This window comes from Bos mutus, chromosome 14 (genome assembly GCF_027580195.1).
Source record: "Bos mutus isolate GX-2022 chromosome 14, NWIPB_WYAK_1.1, whole genome shotgun sequence".
Lineage (NCBI taxonomy): Eukaryota > Metazoa > Chordata > Mammalia > Artiodactyla > Bovidae > Bos > Bos mutus.
In genome coordinates, this window is record NC_091630.1 from 72,238,920 (window position 1) to 72,260,826 (window position 21,907).

Sequence of the window (21,907 nt, forward strand, 5' to 3'; positions counted from 1 at the left end):
CATCTATTTTATTTGTAAGGAGGAAGCCTTTTCAGAGACTCTTACATAATAAGAGACTTCAACTTAAAAATATTCTGGGGCTCATTACAGTAAGATCATTAAGAGGAGTCAGAGGTTAACTGTCATAAAATTGGGAAGCAAGTTCACAGTTTACTCACTTCAGAGGGACAATTAAAAACCCATAAGCCAACAGTTTAACAAGTGAACCTCACCTTTTCATGGCAAAGATACAGAAGCTCAAGGATGAGTGTCAACAGTCCTTGCAAGGCAACTTCTGGATGTTACAAGCGTTTTCACCATCCCTTTCAGTAGGCAGACTTAGAAGCTCCACTTTTTCATGACAGAATACAGAATACATACGGATGTAACTTAATTTAAGAACATGTCATGTAAATATTCTCCATTCTCCTGTCTTTAAAAACAAAAGATAAGGGCTGACCAAGTATTTTGTCGTCTCAAAAGCACTTAGGCAGGGTCTCCCCTGCTCTGAATCCCTCATTCCCGCTCACTTGAGTCTGTAAATCAAAAGCAGAGCTGGTGAATCTAGGAGGTGGTTGGAGCTGCTGTTTTGGGCCACTGCGGTCTCACAGAATTAAAGGAGCTCAGTAGCACCCGGGTCCGAGTAGCTTTCCTGCTTCCAGCCTGGAGCTGGTCCTCAGTTGCTTCCCTCCACTCCCGGCTCCTGCTGTTGACTCTCTTCCGCCTTCCTTGCAGGGAGACCCAGGAGACAGAGGGGAGGACGGTCTGCCCGGACAGCGCGGCCCGCGGGTAAGGACTCTGACATCCTCCTCTCGCGCCTGTTATTCTAAGCGGTGTGTTTGAGGCTCTGTGTGAACCCCCACTGTCAGAGCCTTGTAGGCTGGGGTCAGGCAAGGGACAGCCAGGGCCATCGCACAGGGGCTGTTTGAAAGGTAGGGGCAGGTTGGGGTCACTGGTGACACCCTGGACTGACGACCGCCGAGAGCCACACCACGGCACGCCCAGGGAGAGGAGCAGGGAGTTCCTGGAGGCAGGGGGCCCTGCAGCTGGAGGAGAGGACCCCATCCCCACGGGAGAGCCTTGGCCTCAGGAAGAGGGACAGCCTTGCTAACCAGCCTGTCCTAGGGGGTGAGGGGCCAGGGGGTCAGTCCCCGCCCGTCCTGTCCCCTGAGCTTTCCCTGCCTCAGTGTCCCTTCACACCTGACCCTTCCAGAAGGAAGGAAGCCTGGGGCTTCCGGGGGTGCAGACGTGTGGAGACTGGATACACGGAGGCGGCGGAGGCAACCTACGTGCCATGCAGAGGGGGCACCTCCTGTGGAAGGGGCCCAAGTGCTGGATTTGGGTGACTGTCCGTATGTGCTGTGGGTGTGTATATGGTGTGTGAGTGGGTATGTACATGGGTATATGGTGTGTGTGGGTGTGTATATGGTGTGGGCGTCTGTGTGTGGTGTGGGTGTGTGTGTGCAGTGTGTGTGTGTATGTGAGGTGTGTGTGTACACAGTGTGTGTGTCTGGTGTGTCTATGTCATGTGGGTGTGTCTGTATGTCGTGTGTGTGTGGTGTGTGTTGTGGGTGTGTCTGTATGTTATGTGAGTATGTGGTGTATGTGTGTGTGTATGTGTGTACATGGTGTGTGTCTGTGTGGTGTGGGTGTGTGTATGCGGGATGTGTCTGTATGTGAGGTGTGTGTGTGTTGTGGGTGTATACATGGTGTGTGGGTCTGTATGTCGTGTATCTGTGTGTGTGTGAGAGGTGTGTATGTGTGTGTGCATGGTGTGGGTCTGTATGTCGTGTGTGTGTATGCAGTGTATGTGTGTGCATGTGAGGGGGGTGTGTGTGTGTGTGCATGGTGTGTGGGTCTGTATGTTGTGTGTGTATGTGAGGGGTGTGTATGTGTGTGTGGACATGGTGTGTGGGTCTGTATGTCATGTGTGTATGTATGCAGTGTGTGTGTGTGTGTACATGGTGTGTGTGTCTGTATGTCATGCGTGTGTGTGTATGCAGTATATGTGTGTGCATGTGAGGGGTGTGTATGTGTGTGTGTACATGGTGTGTGGGTCTGTATGTCATGCGTGTGTGTGTATGCAGTATATGAGTGTATGTGAGGGGTGTATGTGTGTGTGTGTGAGGGGTATGTGTGTTGTGGGTATGTACATGGTGTGTGGGTCTGTATGTCGTGTGTGTGTATGCAGTGTGTGTGTGTGTGAGGGTGTGTGTGTGCATGGTGTGTATGTTTGCAGGCGCCTGTGCTTCTGGAGGGGCCTGTGTCCAGACAGACATTCATGCGGGGGCCCTCTCCCTCACACTCTGTCCGGGTAAGAGCTAGTTAAGGGCTGTGACTGGCTCTTGGTGACCACCCTCCAGCCCCAGCCCACAGCAGGCACCTGCAGGCACTCAGTCAGGGCTCACTGGTGGCTGACTGATAACTCACAGCCCAGAAAGGGCACAGGTATGGTCTGTACTTGGCCCAGTGGTGACCCTGCTGTCCCGGGAGGCAGGACCTGGGTCACCTTGCTGGCCAGTGAAGGCTGATGGGCAAATCCCTGGACCCTTGGTTCCTTGTGGCCTCGCTTTTTCAAGAAGTGATCATTCTTTAGTGAAAGTCGCTCAGTCGTGTTTGACGTTTTGCGATTCCATGGACGATACAATCCATGGAATTCTTTAGACCAGAATGCTGGAGTGGGTAGCTTTTCCCTTCTCCAGGGAATGTTCCCAACCTGGGGATCAAACTCGGGTGTCCCTCGTTGCAGGCAGGTTCTTTACCAGCAGAGCCACAATTTAGACCAAATTAAAATGGAGCAGAACACACGTGCATTACCACGTGCCCGCCCTCTCCAGGATGCCCAGTGGACTCCCTGTGGAAAGCATCCGCTCGGAGCCCCTGCGCCCCAGATTCCTCAGGGCTCTGCGAGCCAGATCACTGTTGCTTAAAAGCACAGTACTTCCATCTTTTAAGACTCAACATTCCTGTTTTTAAAAAATATCTGTGATTGAAATGTAATGATATGTAACTGGCTGCGTTTTGTCCCTCCATTGCTGTGGGGTAAATCACGTGGTCTTTTAAACACCAAAGGCCATGTTCCTGTTTTTGATTGATAGGCTGAAATTCGATCATCTTCCAGAAATAACTTAAAGCATTTGCATAGGTCACTATAATATTTCATTTTTGACTGCTGGGATTCTATGGACTCAGCCAGACCTGTGAGCTGTGTTTCCATAGATCCTCCTTGGATTTTATGGGGGATTTGTGGGGTCAGCCAGACCTGTTTGAGCTGTGTTTCCTCACATGTGTGAGTTGGCTCATCCTTCTGAGCTTACAGTGTGTAAATTCCCACATTCAATTAAACAGTCTTCAGAAGAACCTGTTCCCATCGAGTTCCTTGTGTGGACGATCTGAAGTATTGGGGTGAATTTGAGGTGCCCTCGGCGTTGTCTTTAGTCTTTCCAGCTACGTGTTCAGTATTTATGCTCGCCCCCAGTGACTGAAAGTTTCGGAGAGGTCCGTAACCACAGCTCGTCTGCCGTTTTTGTACGATTTCTAGTGTAGTGCAGTGCATTTAAAAATTTTCTCTAGGAAGTTGGAAACTGAATTTCCGCAGTTACGTTGCTCTTAGAACATCCTTTGTAGCTGTGAAGGAGACAGGGCAGGAGGTCTGTTGCTTTATTTTGACATCACGCCTCCTAAGGTAAGTATCTCTGAAGAAGGTCGTGGGTGCATCCTGGACCACGGGTCTCAAGCCCACTCGGAACAGACCAGCTGCGGGATGAGCAGGTGCATCGCCCTCTTGGGCTCAGGAGCCGCCCAGCCCTTCGTGGGTCATGCTCTGGCTTAGGATTCACAGCACGGATTCAGGAGGCACTTCAGGAGGCCTTCAAAATGCTTGCTGCCCAACCTCAGCACCACCCCCACCCAGCGCCTTTCCAAGTGTAAAGGTTGTCCTGTCCTAGCAGATTTAAAGTGACAATTTGTGTAGCAAGTGTTTGCACAGATCCAGTAAGAGCAGCTGTTTCTAATGGTGCTTGTGAGCACTGGGGATTGATGGGAGAAGCGGAGCGCATCTAGAATTTCTATATGCACCGACTCAGGCACCAGTGGCCCTAGTGGCACCAGAACTGCAGGATGAAATGTGTGCTTCATGCTGAACAGTGCTTTTAGTTTCTTTACTTTCTTTCTTTTCCTCTGTCTCTCTCAACATGCGGTATAGACTTCACTACCACTGGAGTCTGGCATAGCTGCGGGGAAAACCTTTATGTGTTTGCATAACCACTCATTCATTCATTCATGTGTCCACTTACCAGAAAACCAAATTTCCTTATGGAAATCTACATAAAGATTTTAATAAGGACCATACTTAGCTTCCCTGGTGGCTCAGACGGTAAAGAATCTCCCTGCAATACAGGAGACCTGGGTTCGGTCCTTGGGTCGGGAAGACCCCCTGGGGAAGGGAATGGCAACCCACGCCAGTATTCTTGCCAGGAGAATCCCCTGGAAAGAGGAGCCTGGAGGACTAAAGTCCATGGGGTCGCAAAGAGTCAAGACGTGACTGAAGTGACTATGTGTCCATGCATAATGATGTTAGAAACTGGCATTCAAGAAGTTAGTGTTTCTGAAGACACACGGCTGGTTAGAAATTGCAGTCCCTCCCCACTCCTCCCACCACAGGCCTCTTTGCCTCAGTGACTTACAGGGACCTGCTGAGCGTAGCAGCCGGGTGGAGTCAGAGAGTGGGCCCCTCTGGTCCTGTACCCCCTGCCCCCCACTTCAGCAGGACCAGGGAACGCTGGTCAGAAACCTGATGCCAGAGGACACGACTTCATCCACGCGACCGGAAGCCCTGCTGAGGGCTTGCTTTCCAACGTAATATAAGTTTAGATGTTTAAGCAACATTTTACCTGAGACTTGCCTATAGCAACACACCATGGGAGGGGAAATGGATCTCTCTCCTGCCCGTGAGTTCCTCCACCCCCAGCTGCCTGTGTTTTACCAAGGAGTCTGAACAACTGCGGGCTGCTTGGTCAGCTCGGACAAGTTCATCAACAGCTTCTCCACCACTGGACCCAGCCAGGGGTCTGAGATCCCCCTGGAAGGGAGCAGAGCTCAGAGTCGGGGCGGCTCCAGGACTCCCCGTGGCTCTAGACTGTGATTAGAGTCAGAATCACTGGATCCAACCTGTGTAAACTCCCATCAGGGCAACTCCAGAAACCGTTTCTTTTGAGGGAAGGTCAAGCCAGGGTGGGGCTTCCCGGGTGGCACTAGTGGTAAAGAATCTGCCGACCGATGCTGGAGATGCAGGAGACCCGGGTTCGATCCCTGGGTTGGGAAGATCCCCGCAGGAGGGAATGACAACTCAGTCCAGGATTCTTGCCTGGAGAACCCCATGGACAGAGGAGCCTGATGGGCGACAGTCCATGGGGTCACAAAGAGCTGGACACAACTGAGCGTGCGTGCAAGACCATGTGGGGAGTGTGGAAGCCTCCTTCCAGAAACACTCAGCACTTGGGGCTTCAGGGCCTGTGCTGCCTGTGCTGCTTGTGTGAGCATCGAGGGTGTGGGTGCCAGGTCCTCTGAGTCTGCGGGACCACCTGGGGGTGACAGCCATCTCTGCAAACGTGCATGGTAAGTGACGGGGTGTCTGTTATTCTATCTGCAGGGTGAAGTTGGGGAGCAGGGCCTGGCTGGCCGACCTGGAGAAAAGGTCTGTTCATTCATTCATTTTTCATTTGTTCATCCAATGCGTTCGTTTGTTGGTATCCGCTGCGCCTGTATCGTTTGGCTCCCTGGAGCTCACAGCACGCCTGTGTGCCTTCGTCTCTTTGCCCCGTGACCGTCAGCATGTCCTGTACACCCCTTGCTGTACTGGGTACCAGGGTCACCACCGTCAGCCAAGAGCAGTTGAGCAGGTGCAGCTTGTGGTGCCTGCAGGTGACCAAAGAGGTCCCAGGAGGCCCCTCACTCAGGCTCAGGGAATGTCAGGAGACGTGGCCCGGAGGTGACGTTGTGGCTGACCCAGAGGGATGAGGAGTCAGACAATGAGAGGGGAAGTAAGGGCTCCCGGGCGAGGGGCTGCAGAGTGGGCCCGCGCCTGGGGCCGCCCCAGAGCACCGTCTAGGATCCCCCTCTTTCCGCTGCTTTGTTTCCATGTTGCCCTGCTCCTGCAGAAGTCTGGCGCAGCCTCCCTCCTGAGAGCCCACTGATGACGGCGCTGTGTTCTTTCCGCAGGGAGAGGCAGGGCTCCCAGGCTTCCCAGGACTTCCAGGTGCGAGGGGAGAGAAAGGCGACCAGGTGAGGCCCTGCGCCGCGCCCGAGGAGAGCGCCCCTGGCCCTGGTTTGTGCGCTTGGGCATGGGCTGACCCGGGCTGGGGTTGGAGCGTTTTCCCCAGTGTCTAGGAAGGGGAAAGGCAGGGGACCGGGCCACCGTGGGCCACGCGCTGGGACGAAGGGACGGTGGCCAAGGGGTCCATCTGGAAAGGTGGGTGGAGCAGCTTAGATGAAATTTGTGGGAATGACCAGGGACGTCAGCTGTTGGGTGCCGAATGGAGCACTTGCCCCTTTGCACAACCAACATCCCTTGAACTCTATCCTCCCCATGGCAGGGCAGGCTGGGGAGACGAAACTGTATTTTGCCCAGGGTCCCCCCTTGCTCTCACCTGGAAGAGGCAGCAGTTACACTCAGTTCCGTTCTAATGTCTCCTGGTTTTTATCTTTTCTCTGTAGGGAGAGAAAGGTGCCCTGGGGCTTCCGGGACTGAAAGGCGACCAAGGTGTAAAGGTAGGAGCCGCTGCCCTTGTCCGGGGCGTCAGTACCCCGTGTCGCACAACCGCCTGTCCGTCGTTCACATGGAGGGAGTGCGTGCTTGGAGTTGCAGCGGTGGCCTGGGTGGCAGTCCTGGTTCTCCCTGCTGTGGTCCTGGGCATCCCATCTGATCCTGGAGTCTCCCTTGCTGGCCCGAAAGCAGAGCTGCCTGTGTAGGCTGGCATCCACGGGCAGTTGGTTCCAGGAGCCCTGTGGATAACTGAAATCCGTGGGTGCCTGAGTCTCTCGTATAAAGTGGTGGAGCCTGAGAACCGTGGGCCTCCAGGAACCAGCGCCAGGGAGGTGGGACCCGCCACGGGCCGGGGTCGTCATAGCGAGCACGGCACACATAGTGACTTGGGTGATCCTGGTGGCATCCGGAGGTGGGCCAGATTATCAGTGACACCCCCCACCCCGTTTATAGGTGAGATTGAGGCATGGAAGGGCCAGGCTACCGGCCCAGGGCTGTGTGGATGGAGGGTGGTGGGAGTCGATACCTGACTGCAGTTCAGGCCCAGCGTCCAGGCTCTGAGCGGGTCGACATGGCACACCGGCCTGGCCCAGGGGAGCCTGGGCAGCCTCACATGCCCAGCGGGGCCCTGCGATCCCCCCTCTGCTGCCCGGGGGGCCACCTGGTTCTCCCAGTTTGAGCTCTGCACCCTCCCGTGTCCCGCTTTCCTGCCCACCATCCTGCTTAGCAGCCCCCATCCCCGCTCCCAGGCTGAGGGCTGAGGTCTTTGTTCTGAACGGACCTGCGATCTATAAATAGAGATCCTGCAATGGAAAGGGCTTTGGTGGATAAGCCGTTCAGGCCCACTGCTCTCCTGGACTTCTCAGAAAAGCAATTTCTATTTGAGAAACTCATTTCCAAGATGCAGAGGACTCGGCGAGGCCATTAAGCCCCTTTTATTGCTTTGGCAGAATTGCCGGGGCCACGGCAGAGTCGCATTCACGATTCCGAAAAATCTGGCCTGCTTTTCTTTGCCTCTAGAGAAATATGTCATCATAGACAATTCTGCGTTTGAAAAAAAAAAATGACATTGAAGCAACACTGCCCCCTGCTGGCTGTGCCTGGGTGTCCCTTCCTCAGTAGTCTGGTCTACCTCCTCCCAACCCGGCACTGAAGCATTTGACCCCAGGGCATCTCTGAGAGGATTGCGTCAGCTGGGGCTGAGACACTTAAACTGCAGAGAAGCGGGGATGGGAGCCCCCGCCAGCCCCACTGACTCCAGATCTCAGAGACCCTTCTCTAGGCGAGCATCTTTCCTCAAGTCAGAGAGCTCCTGGGCTCTGCCCCGCCAGCTCATGGTCCTGTGTTCACCCCACAGCCTTCAGGGCAGGCGAGGCTCTTCCTGAAAGGTGGTCTTGAGGCCCTCGGGGTTGGAGACACATCTCTCCTCCAACCCTCTTCTTGTTTATGTCTGTTCATACCTTGCACTGTCATGCTAATGGTAAAGAACCCGCGTGCCAGTGCTGAAGACGTGGGTTCAATCACTGGGTCGGAAAGATCCCCTGGAGGAGGGCATGGCAGCCCACTCCAGTGTCCTTGCCTGTAGAATCCCATGGACAGAGGAGCCTGGTGGGCTACAGTCCATAGGGTGACAAAGACTCAGGCACAACAGACGGAGCTTGATCGCACGTGCATTGCACGGGGAAACACTGAACTTGGATGGTTTGGTTGAGATTGGTTCTGGAACTCGGCACTAGAAAGGGTGCTGTGTTCTCTCTGGAGCTTCTGCAACGTGGTCAGGGGAATGCCTCGCAGTAGTTACGGGCTTGGGCTCAGAGTTTGCCACCAGGCTGCACCAGCTGCTGTCTGTGTGACTTTGGGCAGGGGCCCGAGTGTGGCTACGCTTCAGTTTGCTCTTCCATGGAATGGGGGTACACATGAAGTTCCAGGCATTTTGGTGGCGATGAAGGGAATTAATGCATGTAGGAAAGTGAGCTGAAACCTGGGATTAAATCCTGTATAACTGTAGAAACAAGCATAGAAGACAATGTCACCACTTAAAAAATTTTTTAATCAAAGTATAGTTGATTACAACGTGGTGCCAATCTCTGCTGTACAGCAGAGTAACTCAGTTACACACACATAGACATTTTTAAAGATATTCTTTTCCATTATGGTTTATCATGTAACTGCTTTCATTATCATCTTATTGTTGTCACTATTAATAAGAAAAGCCTAGCCCATCTCTCAGTCAGCTTTATTCATTCATTTGTCCACTAATAACCACTTGGGGACCTGGGGCTGCTAGGATACACGTGGGCAGAGATATCCATGTCCCAGTACCATCGTGACTCACATGGAATGAAGGGCTTTGGGGGCCGTTCCTCCTGATGGAGCAGCCCAGTAGTCTCTTTTCCTCGAGGCAAATGGAATAATAATTTCCTCCTCATTGGGAGCCCGCTGAAGGTCTCACTCAGTCCCCAGAGGACGCTGTGAGCTGTGTGTACCATCATCGTTATTTTGCACACAGGAAAACACGCCAACAGAAGTAAAATAATGTATAAAATGGTGGAGTTAGGTTTTAAGCTCAGGTGAGTCGATTCCCAAGCCTGTCATGTAACACTCGCCCCTCAGGCCGCTGAGAAGAGCCTGAGCCCTCGGGAGAGGGCAGGGTCCAGAGGAGCCTCTCAGGGGGCTCAAGCTTTGGCTTCAGGACAGAGTGTGGGGACGTTGGCTGCAGCAGGTGGGAAACCACGTCAGTGTTGTCAGCGGAGGATGGATCACGGGTCACTTTGTCTCCGTGTGCGCCATGGAATAGTATAGAGTGGTATAAACGACCTACAGCTACACATGGCCGCATAGATGTTTCTTAGAGCAGAGTTCTGGTGTGTTTGAAATATTTTATAGCTTGGATCTATATATCTATCAGTTGCAGTAGAGGCAGACTGGGTGAGTCTGTCTTCTTAGGAACGGTATCCCAGGATAAGCAGGGCTCTGTGTGTGAGTCGCTCGGTCGTGTCCAACTCTTTGCGACCCCATGGGCTGTAGCCCATCAGGCTCCTCTATCCATGGGGTTCTCCAGGCAGGGATACTGGAGTGGGTTGCCATGCCCTCCTCCAGGGGATCTTCCCGACCCAGGGATCAAACCTGCGTCTCTTACATCTTCTGGATTGGCAGGTGGAATCTTTACTGCTGTTTCCATTTCTTCATCTAGGGGGAAGTGGGCCCACCAGGGCCCCCTGGATTACCTGGCACTGTAAGTCACTCTGCTTCTAATCCTTTCTCCTCCTGTACACCGACCACATAGTTGTAAACATCTTTTTAAGGGAGTCTGCCCATAGCCAGACCCATCCCTGGGTCTCGTGATCCAGAAAGTGCATGAGCTTCTGTAAGAACCACCTTGTGCTTATTGATTTAGTTTATTCGGCCACACGGTTATCGCTGGTCAGAACACTGGCTAGACACTTGGCGCCCATGCCCACCTGCTGCCTGTGGGCATGAGGTCAGAGGCAGGAAGCAGCTTGTCCAGGGTGAGACTGCAACGTGGGTATACACCCGTGACTCACACCTCCACCCTCTGCAGGTCCCAGGGTGGGCATTATGAGTTGGGGTTCAGGCGTGAGTAAAGAGCAGGGGCTTTGAAGCCAGAAGAAAAGAGTGGGTTTGAATCCCAGCTGTGCTGCTCACCAGCATTGTGATCTTAAACATGTTATTTAGAGTGAAGAAGACTCCATCTTCTCATCTGTTAAGAAAAAAAAAAAAAATACGGAGCTGTGTCTTGTACATTTGTAGTGAAAATTGACTGAAATATGTAAGGTACATTGTGTAGTTTCGGATATATAATAAATACTAAATTAAAAAAACAAAGGCTATATAAATATGTGAGCATGGTTTGCATGTTTTTTTTTTTTTCACTTGAATGTTTCTTTCCAGCCTTGGTATTCTATGCTTTAATCAATTTCGGGGTGGGGGGGTGCAGGAAGGGAGATGAACATGGCTCTGGGAACTGGCCTTGTCTGGGCACGTAGGGATTGGTCAGTTAGTAGCTGAGGCAGGGGATGGCCTCATATGGAGGGTAAGGACTTTAAAAGGAATGTGTGATTCTGTTGAAAATCATCCTTAAAGGAGCCCCTGAAGCTGCATTCACCAGTAGGTCGGTCCAAGGCAGGTTGCTGATGTCCACTTATGTCTGTCTTGTTTCTGTGGTCTCCTTTGCAGACTTCCCTGTTCACACCACACCCGAGAATGCCCGTAAGTAGCGGCGGTGCCTTGTGGCTGCCCGGTGCCCCCTGGCGGGGCTCGCGATGCCCCTGGGTGCTCTGGGGGGCAGGGGGCTGGGCTGCGTCCTGACCCTCGGCCCTGACCTGCCAACTGTTGTCAGGCCTCTGGGTTCCCGACCTTGTCCTGGCAGCCGGCAGGGAGCGGGCCGGGCGAGGGACTAACCAGCTCCAGGGGCAGATGGGACCTCCTGGGTCAGGGGCCTGGACGGGGCCTCCCAGTAGCCGAGGGTAAAGGCCACCCCTCTCTTTGGGTAAAGTGACCCCCTCACTGCACAGGGTGGCCGGTTGTTCCAAGCAGGACAGAGCCCTGTGTGCGGCAGAAGGTGAAAGGGCAGAGGGGGCCGGCCTGGGGGTCTTGGGGGCCAAGTCTTAGAGGGCCGTTCAGGGGCCAGTGGGAACCGAACCTGCTTGGGGAGGTGGCTGGTGGGAGAGCACGTGGCTCTTTCTGAAGACGGAAGCGCATGATGGAAAAGGACACTCAGCGTGGCCACAGTCTCCAGGAGCCTTTCCCTCCTCTTTCTCAAGGGGCTTCTGTGAAAACGAGCGTGTTCAGGGTCTCTGACATCACCAAGCTTGCCTCCTTTGTTGGTTCGCTCTTGGGAACATGGTTCTCCTGTGGTTAGGACTTGACCTGCTGCACCACGTGTGTTGGCCAAGAGGCTTAGGAGAGGACCCTTCTCCACATTGCTGCTATTAAGTAACTACAACTTGAGAAGCTAAAGAGATCCTGGATGTGATGGAAAAGAACAGAGCAGAGCAGAGAGAGAGAGACTGAGTGCCAAAATCGTCATGGAAAGAGAGGGAGGACTTTGAGCTGCTTTGGAGGAGGAACGGGCAGGAAGCGAGGGCAAGGGGGCCGTCCCTAGGTGGTGGGGGGAGGCAGGGGACTGCAGGAGTGTCCAAGGATGCTGAGGGGAGAGCAGGCAGGGCTCCGGCTGTGTCTTCTCTCTCGAAGGAAGGGCTCAGAGGGACAAAGCAGGACTGGCCCTGTGCCCAGCTCACAGATGATGGCCCGAGGCTCGAGGAGCAAAGCGCCTTGCACAGGGCCTTCCTGGAGTCAGGAATCGGGATGTAGCTATCGGCCGTAAGGCCCTGGCTGAACCGCTGTCCCTGCCGGTGCCGAGGTTTGAGGCTCCGTCACGCTGGCCCACTGCCTTCCTCTTCCAGAACCATATCCCCCTACACGATGCCTCAGCCCTTCATCCTCTGGGACTCCTCCCTTTTGCCCACCCTGAATCCCTAAAGCTTGCGGCAAACCTACACATCCCGCCTCTCTGTAAAGGAATCGCTCCATCCGTAAAAGATGATGTCCAAGGTGTTCTCACGGGAAGGGACTGAGAGGGGCCAGAGGTCTGCCCAGCCTCCCCTTTGAATCCTGGTGAGGGGGACACCTTCCTGCAGGGTCTGAGCTCTGCAGAAACCAGGAGGCCACTTACAGATGCAAAGCAAGGAAATTGTGTCCACGGGAAAAAGGATTCACTGGGGGTTACTGCATGAATTCCTCTGGGGCTGCCTCGTTGCTGTGGTAACCGTGTTTGTATTGATGGTTTTGGAAGCCATTGTTCTGACTTCTCCCTGCTCACCTCAGTGGTCTGCCTTCGAATCCCTGTACACAGCGAGGGCTGGAGATTTGGAGGGGCAACCAGATCCCTTGGACAGAGGAGCCTGGCGGGCTATAGTCCACAGGGTCACAAAGAGTCGGACACGACTGAAACGACTTAGCATGCATGTATGCACAAAGTTTGCAGCATAATTAAGGTGACTAGAAAGGGGAGGAAGGCTGGAAGGAGAGCCCCAACTCTTGTTGCAGGAACAAGAAGCCTCCTGGGGATGTCGGGGATCCCATCTGGGGAAGCCGCGAGGCAGCATGGTGATGACAGTGGGGAGCAGAGCAGGGGCTGTTAGCTGGTGTGCAGATTCGATGTCAGGAGCGGGAACCCGTTCCTTGTCTGGAGGATGGAGTGACAGGCTGTCTCAGGCTGGGAGACAGTACAGCTGAGAGCTTACGGGGGCTTTGTAACTGGTTCAGAAGCCGCTCCCTGGAAGAGCAGCCTGACCCACCCCCTGCGCCTGCAGAGGGTTCTGGGAGGCCTGGCCAGTGCCTGCAGTTGTTGAGCCCAGAGCGGGCATCTCCCTGGGCTGGCATCACCAGTGGGGAGCGGTGGAGGACAAGGAGGCTCCCGCGTTCAGCATTCAGCAGCTGTTGATGGGCGCTTGCTGAGCACCCCCATGGTGAAGTCTGCTCCTGGATCTCAGGCCCTGGGGAGAAACGCCTGGAGCATCTTGTCTGAGAGCGTCAGGGTCCCTCTCCTGACCCGACCCCCACAGTCCCTTCCCCCACTGGCAGAAAGCATGCAGCGCTCCTTCCCTCTGTGTCCTCCAGTTCCACCCCGTCAGCCCTTCCATCTTTATGGGTCGTGTCTCCAGTGACTTGAGGACCAGACAAAGCGCTTTTGCAAATTCCTGCCTTGGGAAATTTTCTAGGGGGAAAGCAAGCTAGAGATAAGGATATTGTCTGACGAATGGAGCCAGAGTGTGTTCTTCTGAGCTGGTGGGAGATGGAGATTCTGGAAGGAGGAAGGAGCTTGCCTCTGTTGAAAGCCTCATTGTCGGGGTGTCCTCACTGAACCCCGGCCCTCTGCGGTGGAGCATGCACATTCCATCAACAGCTGGTGTAGGGGGAGCGGGGTCCCAGCCCAGGCGGTGGGGACGCTAACTCAGGGATCAGGGATGGGCTTGGGCAGTGGGGGGCAGGCAGGAACCTCGGGGGCAAGGTCGTGGGTGGAGAAAGCAGCGTGGAAACTGCACAGGGTGGTGCCGGCTTCTTCTGGCTTCTCCAGCGCAAGGTGCCTGCACAGGCCCGGAAGGTCTGCGCGGCCAACCCGAGGGTGGGCCAGGCACAGCTGCCTTACTCTGCTTCTCTGCCAACAGGGAGAACCAGGGCCCAGGGGAGAGAAGGGCGATCCTGGCGCGCCTGGGGAGCCGGTGAGTGCTCTCTGCTCTGCACTCCGCACCCCTCCTGCACCCCTCCCGCATCCCTCCCCTCATCTCTGCCCGCACCCCTGCCCCTTACCCCTCCCTTCACCCTGAACCCCACCCCGCACCCTGCCCCGCACCCCGCCCCTCACCCCTCCCTGCACCCCTGCCCCTCATTCCTGCCCCATACCTTGCCCTGCACCCCTCCCCGCACCCCTGCCTGCACCCCTGCCCCTTACCCCTCCCTTCACCCCTGCCTCTCACCCCTCCCTGCACCCCTCCCCACACCCCTTCCCCTCACCCCGCCCCACACCCCTGCCTCTCACCCCGCCCCTCACCCCTTCCCCTCACCCCGCCCCTCACCCCTGCCTCTCACCCCGCCCCTCACCCTTCCCCTCACCCCCGTCCACACCCCTACCCCTCATTCCTGCCCCACACCCTGCCCCCGCACCCCTCACCCTGTGCGTCTGCTTTCCTGAGATCTGACACCTAAGGGCCTGTCTGAACTGCACACAGGAGCCCTGTTGAGCTGAATGTAGCTCCTTCCTCCTCTTTCCTCTTTGTGGATCTCAATCCCTTCCCGTTGCCCATGTTCATGCCTCCCCAGAGCAAGGGTGTGACCTCGTCTGCTGATGGGTTGTTTCATTGCAGGGGTTGCCAGGTCATCCTGGAGAACTGGGGCCTCGGGGACCCACTGGACCACCGGTAAGAGAGCCCTCTGTCCGCCGTTGGCTCCCAGAGCAGAAATTCGTGCTAGCTCTTCCCGCCCCTCGCCGGCCCCTCCACCCTGTCATTCTAGGAGTGTCCACCAGGGGGCGCCACAACAGGCGCTGCTAGGACTGAGTCCAGGGCCTGTGGAGAGAGGTTCTCCCAGAAAACCCCAAAACGCAACCTCTGGAGCCCAGGAGGTCATTTCTCTGTCACTGAAGTGTGGGTTTAGGAGAGCTGGTAACCTGCTGCACCCTCCCTCCCCGACAGCTCTTAAAATCCAGGGGGTCCTGACTCTCAGAGGCTTTTCAAGTGCAGGAAATCTCCAATGCCAATTTAAAGGACTCCTAGAGAGTGTTAGCATTTTGATTGTATTTTGATTGGCTTCTTAACTGGCTCTGTGCTGGGCAGTGGTTCGCGTGCTCTGAGTGGCCTGTCCAAGCTCAGATCCCAGGGGCCCCCGGCTGCCTGTTTGCACCTGGGCAGGCCCATCCCTCTGCGCCTCGTATACATCAAGATGAAGGGTAGGGGCTGCTGCCTGTGTCCTGGGGGTTGTGAAGACTGAAGAAGTTTAGGGGGCCTGGAGCTGTGATCTCTGCGCCTATAAACCTGCTCCCTGTCCTTTCAGTTTGGTTGTGGTGGTTTAGTCGCTCTGTCATGTCCGACTCTGTGACCCCATGGATTATAGCCCACCAGGCCCCTCTGTCCATGGGATTCTCCAGGCAAGAATACTGGAGTGTGTTGCCATTTCCTTCTCCAGGGGGTCCTGACCCAGGGATCAAACCTGCATCTCCTGCATTGGCAGGCGGAATCTTTATCTCTGAGTCGCTAGGGAATCCTGTCCTTTGTGTTTGGGTCACCTGATTCTGATGACAAAGTGCCCCCACGTCGCTGCTTAGGGCCGAGAACAGCATTGCAGGAGGTGTCTCACTTCTTTCTGTTTCCCTTGCAGGGCGCCAAGGGACAAGAAGGCGCCCAGGGAGCGCCTGGAGCAGCCGGGAGCCCCGTGAGTTCTTCCTGGCCACTGCCTCCCGGGCCATTGGGAGGGGGCTGGGCTGACCCCTGCCCCCGGGCGCCCAGCTCCCCGCTGAGTGTGCGGACAGGGCTGGGAGGTGCTGTCCACACCGGAGGGCTGGCCGGGCCCAGGGCTGGCTCCTGTCCACCCGCCTCACCAGATCCTCTTGCTCGTCTCCAAAGCTTGTTCGCACCCTTACAATCAACTTACATTGTACCAGAGCACGTGTCTCCGTAGTGCACATCTGCAGATTTTCTTCCATTTTCAGGGTTTCCATTCCCCCATGCTCGGAAGCTAGAGGCCACGCCCCACCTGAGACGTGTGCTTGACAGCACCTGACCTTCTTCTCTGCCCTCCCCTCAACACCCACTCCTCCTCCCTGCCGCCTCCATGCCGTGGCCTTAGGATTGTCCCAGAGTCCTCCTGGCCTCCTGTCACCCCTCTCTGTGCTGGAATCCACCTCCTTTGAGGCTTGGACCCTCCCGGACAGGAGGGTCATCCTTCCTGTGGAGGGAATGTCATCTAGAAGCAGTTTTAGCAAATCAGGGAGAGTTGAATAGGAGGCAAGTTTGGAGAAAGACTGGGGGAGCCGCTTGTGATCAATTCCTTGGCTTTCTGACCGTCTTCTGCCTCTCTATAGGGAGTTCCTGGACTTGTAGGGCCCCCTGGCCCCAGCGGCCCCCCAGGGAGCGTGGTGAGTAACTGGGGTGGGTGGGGAGGGCAGGGACACCAGCACTGGTTGTGGATCCATGGTGTCCATCCCCCTGGTGAACTCATGTATCCTCCACGACAGAACTCAGGGTGTAGGCATCCCTGCTCCCATTTCACAGATGGAGAAATCGAGGCCCAGCAAAGATGCCTACAAAGCTACAACCTGAGGCTTTCGGTAACTCAGGAGACCTCAGGGTGGTGAAGGAAACTGTTGGGGGCAGAAAGCTGTGAGTAGCGCTGATGCAGGATCAGCGTCACAACTGGCCTTGGCAGAAGCAGGATGAACCTGCAGGAATGTGAGACGCCCTGACTGTCGGGTTGCCGGGTCCTAGCCGCAGCTCACTGGCTGCCAGGCCTCTGTGGGGGCCTCCTGAGGCCTCGGCTTTCTCATCTTCAGCCTGGAGCGTGTGGGCTGTGTAGGCTCACCTTCGTGCCCCGCTGCGCTTGGCCTGCGGAGGCGGCCACCCCGTGGGGCCCTGGGGTCTGCTTGTGACCCGCGTTAAGAGCCACCCTGGACATTGATTTCTATTTCAATTGTGGAACACAACACCCAATGGCATCCGGTGGAGGGCATCGGTGAACTGTGCTCCTCAGACAGGTTGAGTCCAGTCCTGTTCTGTCACCAGCTTTTCTGTTAATAATCGCAGCGGCTTAGAGGACAGATGTGGGTGTAGGTGTGTGCCAGGCATTGTTGTAAGTCCCTCACACTCCCTGACTCCTCACGACCCTGGGAGGTGACTGTCAGAAGTGGCCCCGTTTCACTCAGGAGGAGACTGAGGCACAGGGAGGCTGCGTCACGTGGTCAGTGGTTGCTGTGGAGACCACAAGACCCTGGCCAGTGTCACGTGACCCTCCCCCCGCAGTGTCAGCACACTCTTCCCGGAGCCAGCCCTGCATCCCTTGGCCCGAGGGTTTTCTCTGGCCTTAAGAGACCTTATGGTCCAGCCACATGGCATGTGGCCAGTAGCAGCAGCAGAAGCAGCCCTGGCCAACAGGTGTGTAAACGGCCCACCTCCTTCACCCCTGGGGGAGCCGCTCCGGGCGCGCGTCTGCCGTTGGACCCCGGAGCCCCCAGCAGGACCGAGCTGCAGCCACGCGAACGTGTGCCTACCCGCCCGTCCTCTTTCTGACGTCCCTGCTGGTGCGTCCACGGGATGCCTGCCCTGAGCCTTGCCTCGAAAAGTCAGCCTCTGGGGGACGCTCATGACACGGGCAGGTCACCGACGCCAAGGCTGTGCTCTTGGGTCACCCTCTCCTCCCTGAGGTCCCCTCCGTGCCACGCACTGCCTGCCCTCTGAGAGCCACAGCCCACAGTGGGCAGGCCGCCGGGAAGCAGGGCCGCGTGGTTAGAGCTCCGATGTGCGAGGATGTGCGAGGATGCCTGACGGTCCCCGGGGGACAGGGAGGCGGTGGGAGGGCGGTGGAGGAGGAATAAGTCAGAGGTGGAGAACGAGTCGGGAGCCTCTTACCGGAGGGGGCCCAACGCTCTTCTCTGAGTGCCCTGGGCCCTCTTTAACTTGACCTTGTCAATCACCTTTCTGTCTCTAGGGTCCCCCGGGCTCCAGAGGCCCCCCTGGGAAAGATGGGGAGCGTGGTGAGAAGGTAAGACGCAGTGTGGTCTCCACCCTCCGCGGCGGTTCTCAGCTTTTAAGAGGCAGGAAAGGAGCCCGCTCTGCTCAGACCCACTTCAGGACCCGGCAGGCCGAGGGCTCCTCTGCAGTCGGCTCCTCTAATCCTCGCCACAGACGCAGGGTCAGATGGGGCCCTGCCCGACAGAGGTGTAGACTGAAGTTCTGTGTCCTGCGTCCCGTAGCTGCTGAGCCGGAGAGCTGGTCTGTCTGCCTCCCAAGCCCCCCTTTCTCTCAATTCAGTGCTCCAGCATAGCCACCCCATACTAGCCCATGCGCAATTAAACCTTCCCAGGCTATGAGAAAAGCTTTATCCATTAGGAAGAAGAGGGACATGGTGTCCTCCCCCAAAACAGCAATACCGCGAGGGCAGAGGGGCAGGCTCCCCGGCACGTCCTGACCTCGCATTCTAGCATGTGTCTCCCATGTTTACTCCGACTTCTGGCATCTTGTGGGTGGAGACGGGGATTCTGAACACCCACAGGACTGCACCCCTTCTCAGTGCAGACCGTCTGCCGTGAGCATCAGCGGTGTCAGGGCTGAGGAGCCCGGGTCTCAGGCTTGCACTGAGCCCACACGGACCGCGGGGCCGCACGGGTGGTGAGGAGGAGCTGAGGCCCTGACGTGTGGCAGAGAGCAGGCGGTGAGGGGAGAGGGGCTTGCTGTCCTGAGCCCCCAGCGGAGGCTTCTCATCCAGAGACAGAAATCCCAGTGCCCCTCCTCACCCTACCCCAACTCCTGATGCGTCCTCCGCAGCCAACTCCTACCCAGCTCTCCTGTCTCTGAACTTATCAATGCAAATTCCTTCAGGAAATTCCCACTTCACCTGGGACCTTTGGAAGGTGTGACCATTTTATCTTTTCTATTTTGGCAAAACATTGTAATAGGAGTAAATACAAACTTTTACGTTTTGATGGGAAGGCTGTTTGTAAATGCATCCCTTGGAGAAGGGGTGATTTGTTATGAAGAAAAATAATTGACCAGCCTGTGGAAAATCTCCTTAAGCGAGGGAGGAAAAAAAAAAAAAAGAAAAGAAACCTGGGCCATCTGTTTTGCTTTGATTATTACCATGTGTAAAGGATGGGCCTCTATTCTGGGACACACGGGCACTGACAAATTAGAAGGGGCTTAGAAGAGGGTTGGTTAGAAGGGAATGTTGAGGACTAGTTGAGCAAACGTGAGAACGTCTGGGGCTTCCCAGGTAGGAGACTCGATTTTGATCCCTGGTTCAGGAGGATGCCCCAGAGGAGAGAATGGCAACCCACTCGCGTATTCTTGCCTGGAGAATCCCATGGACAGAGGAGCCTGGCGGGCTACAGTCCATGGGGTCACTAAGAGTCATGACTTAAAAAGACACAACTTGGGGCTTCCCTTGTGGCTCAGCTGGTAAAGAATCCGCCTGCAATGTGGGAGACCTGGGTTCGATCCCTGGCTTGGAAAGATCCCCTGGAGGAGGGCACAGCTACCCACTCCAGGATTCTGGCCTGGAGAATTCCATGGACTATAGTGTACATGGTGTAGCAGAGTCGGACAGGACTGAGCGACTTTCTCTTTCATTAGTGAACTGAACTGAACTGAAACAGTAACAGCAGTTGGCTCATTCAGCCGCTAGAGGGAGCCAGACACCTCTGCTCTGATGAGCGGAAGAATGCATTTGCAAGGGGACTACCCCTCCGGTGCTGTACAAAGTGGTAAAAATCCCTCACAGCAGGATCTGCTCTTCTCTCTGACTGTCCAGTGGGTGGCCTGAGACTTGCAGAAGCTGATTCTGCCCTGTGCCTGGAGAGAGGTCCTTCCATCCTTTGCTTTGCCCTCCGTGGGACACGGTACCTCCCCTAACTTCCGCATCTGGAATGCCTGGTGCAGGTGGCAGCTTAGGCCCAAGAAAGCCCTGCCTGGAGAGGGCCTTCCTGTGGCCACGGGGTCCCCGCAGCAGTCCACGCTGGGGCTGCACGAGCACTGGCGTGTGGTCAGAAACGGGAGCAAACCCCAAGCCCAGCTCCCTCCCTCATCAGATCCTGGCTCCCTTTCTCTCTCCCCACTTTGGATCCCCACATGGTGCTCACATCACTGAAGGCCTGTTGTGTGAAGAGGAATTAGATTTTGTCTGCATAGCCCCGAGTTTGAAGTCAAACCTCTGGAAGATTTCAGAGAGGACTGTCTCGGCTGAATATAAAGACAGCATCTAATGGAGCTGCCCAGTAAGGAGATGAGCTGCCTGGGGAGGTGGTGAGCTCTGTGCTCTCAAAGGAGTCCAAGCAGAAATGGGAGGGCTGCCTGGAAGAGGCACACCTGATGGCTTCCTGCTGTGGGCAGAAGGTTGGACCAGAGAACTACAGTGTCCTCCCATGCCCACATTCCACGCTGTATAGTTTGCTAAGGCCGCTGTAACGAGAGCATCACAGACTGGGTGCCTTAAACAACAGAAGCGCGCTGTGTCACCATTCTCACCGCGTTGGGAAGCCCTAAATCAAGGTATCAGACGGGCTGGTTCCTCCTGGGGGCTGTGAGGGAAGGATGTCTTCCAGGCCCCTCTCCCTGGATTATTGACAGCTGTCTTTTCTCCGTGTCTTCACGTGGACTTCCCTCTACACAGGCCTGTGTCCAGATTTCCCTTTCTCGTGAGGACAGCAGTTCTTTCTGGGTTAGGCTCCATGCTTCTCCAGTATCAGCACCTCTCAACTAATTACACCATATTTCTACATTGAAGTGCTGGAGTTGAGGGCTTTGGCATATGAATTTGGGGGTCACATTACACAGCTTGTCCTCTGTGCCTTCAGAAGGGGTGGGCTTTCTGAAGCAGGGCATCACCAGGAAGTCCACCCACCCCTTTCAGGAGGTGGTGGCGGTTTAGTCACTAAGTCGTGTCTGACTCTTTTGCAACCCCATGTGCCTTGCCAGGCTCCTCTGCCCATGGAATTTTCCAAGCAAGGTTACTGGAGTGGGTTGCCATTTCCTACTCTAGGGGATCTTCTTGACCCAGGGATTGAACCCTCTGCCCCTGCATTGGCAGGTGGTTTTATGACCACCGAGCCGCCAGGGAAGCCCTCCCTTTAGATTGGTTGTCCGTTGAAAACCTTACTTTCTGCATCTCTTTGATCCCGGACACTGTCACTTGTCTTTCCAGGGAGCAGCAGGAGAAGAAGGGAGCCCAGGGCCAGCCGGCCCCAGGGGCGATCCTGGTTCCCCCGGGCCCCCCGGGCCCCCCGGGCCCCCTGGAAGAGGGAAAGATGGAGACCCGGTAAGTGTCGGGGGCTTCGGTGACTGTAACGACCACGCTGGAATTAGAAAAGGAAAAAAGGCTCCGCTGTCAAACTTTGCAAGAAAGCCGCTGGGCTGGGAGAGGGGTCTTGTATGGGGGCAGCAGCTGGCTCCCGCCCGCATCAGGCCAGCACGGCACAGGGTCCCGTGTGGACTGCTAGCTGTGGGTCAGACTCCGAGGACGCAGACATGGGTTAGAGCCTGTGCTGTTGAGATGCTCACAAGACAGCCGAGCAGTCCGATGACCGTAGCTCGGCCATCCTGGAGAAGGGTTTCCCTGATCTGTAAGCCAGGGAAGCCTCACACAGGAAGTGGCATCTATGCAAAAAGTGAAAGTTGGAAGAAATTATTTTTTAGATGGACTAGCACAGAGTGGGTGTTGCAGACAGATGAGCTGTGTGTGTAAGTTCATGAGGGTGTTACGTGCACGGGGACTTAAACACATTTTAGTGTGTCCTGGACAGAAAGTGGTAAGTAAGAAAGAGACCAGAATTTGGGATCAGAAGAGCCCCTACAGCGAAAAAACCTGAAACCTGGCCTTGACCTTATTTGAGGGAATCTGAAAAATAAGGATCTTGCAGGGAGGGATAAGTTAGGAGGTTGGGAT

At 55.6% G+C, this 21,907-nt stretch overlaps 1 protein-coding gene across 1 annotated transcript in view; it reads left to right on the forward strand.

Moving 5' to 3' along the window:
* COL22A1 (collagen type XXII alpha 1 chain) overlaps nucleotides 1-21,907 on the forward strand; it is a 224,269-nt gene that overhangs the window by 122,108 nt on the left and 80,254 nt on the right. The window contains 12 exon segments of the mRNA XM_070382724.1: nucleotides 715-768; nucleotides 5,630-5,674; nucleotides 6,199-6,261; nucleotides 6,694-6,747; nucleotides 9,936-9,977; nucleotides 10,940-10,972; nucleotides 13,933-13,986; nucleotides 14,629-14,682; nucleotides 15,638-15,691; nucleotides 16,341-16,394; nucleotides 17,960-18,013; nucleotides 21,167-21,280. Coding sequence (XP_070238825.1) covers nucleotides 715-768; nucleotides 5,630-5,674; nucleotides 6,199-6,261; nucleotides 6,694-6,747; nucleotides 9,936-9,977; nucleotides 10,940-10,972; nucleotides 13,933-13,986; nucleotides 14,629-14,682; nucleotides 15,638-15,691; nucleotides 16,341-16,394; nucleotides 17,960-18,013; nucleotides 21,167-21,280 — 675 coding nt within the window.